The 8,513-nt window shown below is 38.3% G+C and overlaps 1 protein-coding gene across 1 annotated transcript in view; it reads right to left on the bottom strand.

Annotated features, from left to right (window-relative positions):
• LOC139152494 (hemicentin-1-like) overlaps positions 1-5,817 on the bottom strand; it is a 30,729-nt gene extending 24,912 nt beyond the window's left edge. The window contains exon 1 of the mRNA XM_070725651.1: positions 5,145-5,817. Within this exon, the coding sequence (XP_070581752.1) occupies positions 5,145-5,439 (295 nt within the window). The 5' untranslated portion in view covers positions 5,440-5,817. The remainder of the gene's footprint in view (positions 1-5,144) is intronic.
• Positions 5,818-8,513: the final 2,696 nt, after the last annotated feature.

Consider the following 8,513-nt stretch of genomic DNA (forward strand, 5'->3'; position numbering starts at 1 on the left):
GATGATGAAGGTAAAACTTCAGATAGCTCTGTTTCCTATTATACAAAATCTGGTATTCTCATGCGTAAATGGAGACCTCCAGATGTTTTGGTTGATGACGATTGGGCTATAAAACATCAAATTGTGGTTCCAAAGCCCTACTGTGCTGAAATATTGCGCCTGGCCCATGAAACCCCCTGGGCTGGTCACTTAGGAGTCAGGAAAACTTATCATAAAATTCTCAGTCACTTTTATTGGCCTAATCTCAGGCAGGATGTAGCACATTTCTGTAAAACTTGTCACACATGTCAAATGGTAGGAAAGCCAAATCAGACTATTCCAACGGCCCCTTTACAGCCAATTCCTGCATTTCAAGAACCATTTAGTAGGATACTAATAGACTGTGTTGGGCCCCTACCAAAAACAAGATCAGGAAATGAGTACATGTTGACAATTATGTGTACATCAACTCGGTTCCCAGAAGCCATACCACTGAGAAACTAAAAAAGACAAAGACTATAGTGAGAGCTTTAGTCAAATTTTTCACTTTATTTGGCCTCCCTAAATGTGTCTAGTCCGATCAAGGCTCCAACTTTATGTCTGGAATTTTTCAACAAGTAATGGATCAGCTAGGCATTAAACAGTATAGGTCATCCGCCTATCATCCAGAAAGTCAGGGTGCTCTTGAGCGATTTCATCAAACTTTGAAAAACATGATTAGGACCTACTGTTTTGACACAGAGAAGCAGTGGGATGAAGGAATTCATTTTCTGCTCTTTGCTGTTAGAGAGTCAATTCAAGAGTCTCTTGGTTTTAGCCCATTTGAGCTTGTATTTGGACATACAGTCCGTGGCCCACTTAAGCTCGTTAAAGAGAAATTCCTATCAGACGATGATGATTGTCTGAATATTTTGCAATATGTGTCAGATTTTCGTACGAAACTCTCTAAAGCATGTGAATTAGCCAGAGAAAATCTTGAGTCATCTCAGCAGTCAATGAAAACCAAATATGATAAAAGCACCTCAAAACGGAAGTTTGAACCAGGTCAAAAAGTTCTTGTTCTACTTCCGGTTCCTGGCAAACCACTCCATGCTCGTTACTTTGGGCCATACCTAATTGATAAGAAATTGAGTGATTTAAATTACATCATAATAACACCTGGCAGGCGAAAACAAAAACAGCTATGTCACATAAATATGCTTAAGCCATATTTGGATAGGGATAATCCTACTATAACTCAGCCTGTCAGTGCAGTCAGTTCAAACCATTATGAAGATAGTGATACTGAAACTGACTTGAGTGAAAATACTCTAAACTCAAAGCTGGGCTCGGTCAAGCTTCAGAACTCAGAAATCCTGGAGAAGCTGGAGTCTACAAAGTTGGCACACCTCCAGCCAGAACAACAACAACAGCTGAAAGAACCAATCCATGAACATTTGTTCCCAGACATTCCAACAAGGACAAACATCATCTATCACAACGAAGATGTCTGCGACAGTAATTCAATGGAACAACATCGAGACAGACTGAATCCTGCGAAAGCGGAATATCTCCAGGAGGAAGCCAAGTATTTGCCGAACAATGACTTTATCGAACTCAGTAAAAATAACCGGACTTTGCCGTGCATACTTTATGCCAAATTCAGTGCCATTTCAAGTTTTCCAACAACAAATTGCAGGAAGATAGTCATGGGACATCCTGTTTGCTACTTTTCACACAAATTTAACAAATCCCAGAGAAACTACTCTACAATTGAAAAAGAGTGTTTATCTTCGATATTAGCTTTACAGCATTTTGAAGTTTATGTTACTTCTTCAAATCAGCCAATAGTGGTTTATATTGATCACAACCCTCTTGTTTTTCTGCAGAAATTTAAAGGCAAAAATCAGAGATTGCTAAGATGGAGTTTAATGTTACAGGAGTTTAATCTTGACATTCGACATATCAAAGGCAGAGACAATTTAATTGCAGACTGTCTCTCTCGTATTTAGAGTTTATTGTTGTTCACACTTTTAAGATTACATTTGGAAAGAAAGATTTTTCTTTGAAAAATTTCTTTTTTTGAAGAGGGGGTGTGTTATGTAGGTCATTTCCCCCACACTCATCATGACCTGAGTTCAATTAGTCTAGAACATTCTCAAGGTCACTGCCCTTAATGACCTCACAACCTTGAATTCAATTAGTCATGTTTGGAATGTTCTGGAAAGTTGATTAGTTGTGTAAGAGAGATAATTTTAGAACAGTAATTAGCATGTCAATAAAAGTTCTAGATTGTTCTTATATGCTTATGTAAACACATGAGTATAAATACTGGGACAGCAGGCTTGCAGTCAGACTTTTGGGATCGTGTCTCTTGTGTGTTACTAAACTCCAGCAGTAGTCATTCTCAAGACTTTTCAAGACCTTCACTGCCAACGCTGGATTTATACTGTGGACTTTGTGCAGCTTCAAGCCTCAAGCTGAAAGGACTGTTCATTCATCCAACTGACTGTTACAACTCTGAGACTGGAGCTTTGCCGTCCCAGCTGAGATAAGTAGTCTGTACACTTTTAAAGCTTGTACTCTATCCCTGACTTAGCAATTGGTTTTATTTTCGTAATAAATTTTGTTTAAACGTTAACTGCTGAGTTCACCCTTTTGTTCGTTTTCTCTGCACGTAACAATATATATATATACATATATATATTATAAATATATATATTTATATATGTGTATATATATATACATATATATTATAAATATATAAATATATATATATATATATATATATATATATATATATATATATATATATATATATATATATATATATATATATACACACTGTGTCACAGTGTTTTATCCAGGATGGCATCAGCAAGGGGGATTTTACCCTTTACCAGAAAATTTAGGGGGGAATTCACCATTTAATGTGTTCTACTTGTATCCCTGAGATGTGACTTGCACCATTTCATATGGTCTGGTCTCCCTTTGACAATATACTAGGGGGTGCCAACATGTCAACAGACAATGATACAGAAGATGTCTTGCAAGAAACTAAAGTGCTAGATGTAAAAACAGTTAATATAAGCACACAAACTTTGAGTGCAAATTAATCTGTTATGGTACAAACATGTTGATAGTTCCTTGAAGAAATTGCATAGAGTTCATGAGTGACTTCATAAGTGAGGTCATAAAGAGTATGTTGACTTGTCTTGAGTTTGACAACAGTGGCTGCATTAAAAATGCAAGCTGTATCCACTAATGTATGTAACTCAGTAGAAATCTAAACATTTCCCGCCTGATTTTGTTTGAATGTACTCTTGTTTTCTTTCAGACAAATACAACGCAAGATAGTACAGGTCTGATCCCGTGCTTATCTTACGTCTAGTGTCGACAGTAATTCAGACATCTTTACCGGCTGCATAACCATCAATAACTTGTCTCTGAAAGTCTTTGCAGTGTGAATATCTACGTTCCTCCAAGGCTTGGCATAGAAAAGCTCCTTCGCTGTCATCTTGTTGCATTGGTCCTGTTTCCAGCTGGCCAAGCTATGACTAGCTGACCTACGACCCGCTTCACCTGTCAATAATTTCCTCTGTATTAAGTTACAACAGGGTTTTCCCTGTTGTTGTCGTTGAGGGTGCAACGGGAGAGGCCAGTCCCTTGTGCCTTCGCGAGGGAGGGAGGCGAGGAGAAAGGGACTTATAATGGCCTTCGGCACTCACAATTATACCCAGCTGCTTTGGGACTGCCCAGCTCGGCCCTTCGGCGCTACACTTGTGTTTCCAACACCATCGTATGTGCGAGAGATTTCACCAATTAATAATAATAATAATAATAATAATAATATTTTTATTGCTTGCTTGTAAATATAGGATTTACATCACATTTGTGGCAATAAAAGTGTGATACAAAAATAAGTTAAAATTTTCTTCAATAAAGATAAAGTATTACAGTATAATAATAGTAGCTAATAATAAATATAACTAGGTATTTCTTTGTTTATATAAAGTAAAAATATAATCTGCAAGTTGTTCATTAAAAGATAACTCTTGTTTTGTTAGTAGAGAAATAAGCTGATTTTCAGTATCGTCGTTTGGGAAATTGATTTTACTGAAAAGTACTTTCTTTGGACTCTGTATTTCTGACAGACTAATAAAAAGTGTGTTTCATCTTCAATACTGGTGGTGTTACACTGATTGCAGTATCTTTCAGTAATCGGGGTTTTTGGAATAGTGTGTCTCCCTTTTTCAATTGCTAGATCATGATTGCTAATGCGAAGTTTGGTGAGCATTTTCTTTTCTCCTTTCTCACCTTGTAACTGTGTTAAGTAGGGTTCTAATCTAAAATTACGTTTTATTTTGGCATACATTCTTCCAATAAGAGACAGAAAAGGCACAAGGGAGTGTCAACAGTCTAACTTTAAGGATGTCATGTTAATGAGAATGTACATGCATGCAGTTATCGTATATATGCACTTGAACACAGGGGATCCAGTAATCTGGTTGATGTTGGTTGTGCTGTTGCTTATGTCTGTATATTAGTTGTGATGTTGTTGTTGTTGTCGTTGACCAATAAAATTCAACGAACATAACAATTGTGTTGTTTCAAACGGGATGTAGATGTCATGAGAAACACTACCATATAGAGATTGTGCAGATACAAATACACTGATTAAAGGTGTACAGTCACGTGTAATCTAAATATGCCCATAAATGGTCAAAGGGGCATTCCTTGGTATTCAAAATACCCAATCTAAATATGCCCATATATGGTCAAAGGGGCGTTCCTTGGTGATCAAAATGCTATGTGAGGGCGCTGTTTTTGAAAAGCGGCCACCCGCTTAAAATCTGTGATTGGTTAGATTTTCTCTTTCCATGCCATGGTAACTGTGTCAAAATTGAAACAGGTGACAATATGTGGCAGATCGTCCATGTACCGACACGAACACGAAGTGTCTGTTACGGCTACCAAAAACTATGAAAAATAGTAAAGAATGAGCTACAAAATCACTATCAGTTTTAAGTTGCAAGTAGAATAAGTCTGTGCCTTTGTAAAAAATACTATAAAAATAGTAGAAAGTGAAGAACCAGCTGAAAGTTAGTTGAGGAGACCTTAACCGCATATCATTTGATCTCATTGTCGGCTACATGGACTGTGTGCCAAAAATGTTGCGTACTTACCCGGGTCGTGGAAAGGTACCAATGCATAGTTATGAAGCGGTTTCTCTCGTCGAGCTAAAGTTGTGTTTAAAATCTTAGCAGCCCCTTCAATAACTTGTACAAGATCACCGTACATAGAACCTGTTACATCAAAGACAAATGCTAGCGTAGACGCTCCTTGCGGGAGAGTTTCTGCTTCTTCGAAAATTTCGTCTTCTGCCAGAATGTCCCCGCCAGTACCATGTCCTTCAATCACTTTACATGTAAGTGCTAAAAGTACACAAATTTGTAGGATGAAACTGTGTCGAAGCTTCATTGTTCACACAAGAATGTCAGCTAACCTTTTACCGCTGCAACTATCCGTCTACTTCCCCGTGCTTCAAGTTGAGAACTTGAGTAAACTCTGAATCAGAAGTTCGAGCTGCTGTACGGTTACCGCCGGGCCGACTGGCAGGTGTACACAACTATACGCAGCTTGCAAGTAGTAGTAGTGCAGACGACACAATCGGTCGGGTATAGAATACGATAAAAACGTGCCAGGAGACGTCAGGAAAAAATATCTCTGTAAGTCTCGAACTAAAAAGAAATTTCAATCCTGTGAAAACTCTGAGCTATTGACAAGTCAGTAGCTCCAGTAGCTCGGACACTTCCAAGTTTGAAGACTTGACTCAACTGAACTCCAGCGCCACCGTGACACTTTTTAAATGTAACTTTTATGCAAATGAATCAATATACAAATACTCATCAGCGCATCCTGTGTTTATTTTCCTTCGCGCAATCAAAGTTCTTATCTCCGATATACTCTTTAGCCGTGTATTGGTAAATCACGACTCTGATAAAATAAAATAAATAATCTCGACATTTTCTACTGTTTACAGTACTGAATAGTAAACTTCGGTTGTGGTTTCTGTTCGAGGGCACCTATATACATATTACAGTAAAAAATGTATGGTGCAAAACTTATATTTGTTGTTGCTTTGCCAAAGTGCGTGCGTCTGCGCCCTTGAACGACGTATGAAGACTGCACCCCTCGCATACCACAAAGCTAGACATGAAGCACGCTTGTTTCGGTCTATCACCTCTGAAAGGATGCTGACCAAATTCTGAACGTCCAGTTGGATGCATACGCTGCGTCGCACATAGCGACGGCAACCTAGGCCTAAAACCTGCAAAATGCATGTAAGATCACGGTTGTGTATGGTTCGATACACGGCCGCTGCTGTATGCAGTAGAACAATGATGAAAAGGATAGATTTAAGATAAACGATTAAATGCGTGCCCATTATCACGATTAAAATGATCGAAATTACAAATCGAAAATGTCAAAACGCGTGTTTTAGAATATTGTATATCAAGTACAGCATCAGAAGGGGTGGACCGGACGCAACTTGTCACGGATAGATAATAATAGCCACGGCATTAAATGACAGATTGCCCCTTTGTGTGCAAATTACGGCGTTATCTTTCAACTTCCTGAACAGACGACAACATGTATGACCTACTTAACTCATACATTCAATGATCATGCTTCTTTTGTTTGTCTAATTTTTTATTGTTTTGTGAAAGATTTATTAAAAAATGAAGTGCTGTTTGTCATAACTTTTTCACGGTTCACTGTTTCAGGTCGAGGGTTTTAGTCGTTGCTTCTTTCGGACTTTCCGACAAATGAATACAGATCACTCAAGTACGGTTTAATACTGCTGCACCCAGGCCACTGGATATGGTTTTGCTAAGGGCAAGGCTTCACTGCAGTTGCCACCAAAGCCATCTTTGTATCAACAGTTGGTCAGGACAAGTCCTCGCACTTGCATCATGACATGGACAGAAATAAGTATCAGTAGATACATGATAACAGTTTCCTTTCTCAAAAGCTCCACAGGCTTGCAGTGAATTTCTCTGTCAACCATCGGTAATTTAGTGATTCGTAGTGGAATTCATACTTTACCAACGAATACATGCAAAGCGAAAAAAAATTCGTGACAAGTTGCGACCATTTTCGATTTGTAATTTCGATTAATTTAATCGTAATACATGAGCAAGCTTTTGGTCGTTTATCTTGAATAAAGCAGAAGGGAGATTTAAGATACCCCTCTTTTCGTAGATTTTAAGACCACGGCATATCGAGCTTTAAATTCAATAAGTAAAGTTGTAGTTTTGGCTGGACCAATCACGTCCAGGTGATGTGAAATCTGAAATCTGCGCTTGGTAATTGTCAGAGTAACTGTAACATCGTGTACACTGAAATTATTTTATCCCTTCAACACTCTGCAAATGTTATATGCATGCGTTTGACCCAATTGGGTTGACCCGACGCGCGCGCCCTTGATCGTTGCTCGGAACTGACGCCTGATTGCGATACAGTATTTTTAAAAATGTTTGTTACATTTTGTTGCAACGCTACGTGACATGTTTCTTGATTGTTATCATTTCTTTCTCATGGTTAATTCTACGTAAGATAGTGTGAAAGTACCACTTGTCGTATTTTTTAAATCAAAAGTTAATGACCGGTCCTAAATGAAGCGCTGGATGAAGAAATTCATTGAATTTCTGATACAATTTGGATATCATCCAATGTTTACTATAGCTTGCTTTGTCTCACACAATTTATGATATAAACTACAACTTGAACGCACAGTGTCAAAGTGGGTTTAACTTTGTCAGTTATCTGTTTAGTAGCTTGATACAGTCTACCAATCATTCTATATTCTGAGCTGAAAGCAGCCATCCCTGATTAATGCGAAATCGAATCATCATGGAGATGAAAAATCTTGTGTCAGATTTTACATTACATTTACATGCACAATCCGTGACAAAACGCGGCAATCTGTTTACCGCAACGAAATTTTAATAAAGAAATTTGAAAATAGATTTTTGTTGATTATTTTTGTACGCTAAAATCTATTGAATATTGAAATATACTCATATTTCTATTTCCTATTTCTAACATAAGCGTATGATTTCGAAATAAGCATAATGGTAATTCCGGCAAGCAGATTGCGGCCAACGCGAAGCCTTGTTCACTCACCAGCCCGACGTAAATTGAAAATAGGAAATACAGGCTATTTCCTATTTCAAATTTGGTGCAGACATGCGCAGTGGCATGCTGCGTCGCTCACGCAGACGTCAGAGACGGTGCGGCGTCGCACGGTAATTGTTACACTGTAACACAGCCCCTCGGAGGGATTGTGACTGTAAATTACATTCATCGAATTATCAGCCCGGAAGTGGATTCGTATTTGGTGCCAGATTTGCTCTTTACCTGATTATGGTTCTGTAGTGGAAATTTGGATACCCACGCGTATTCTCAAAATCATCAGTGGAAAAGCGGGATCACTATGTAGGCCCGTGAAAACACGTACTTTTTGAAAAGGTTTATCGATGAAAGGATTA

The sequence above is a fragment of the Ptychodera flava genome, chromosome 16 (assembly GCF_041260155.1).
Source record: "Ptychodera flava strain L36383 chromosome 16, AS_Pfla_20210202, whole genome shotgun sequence".
NCBI classification, from domain to species: domain Eukaryota; kingdom Metazoa; phylum Hemichordata; class Enteropneusta; family Ptychoderidae; genus Ptychodera; species Ptychodera flava.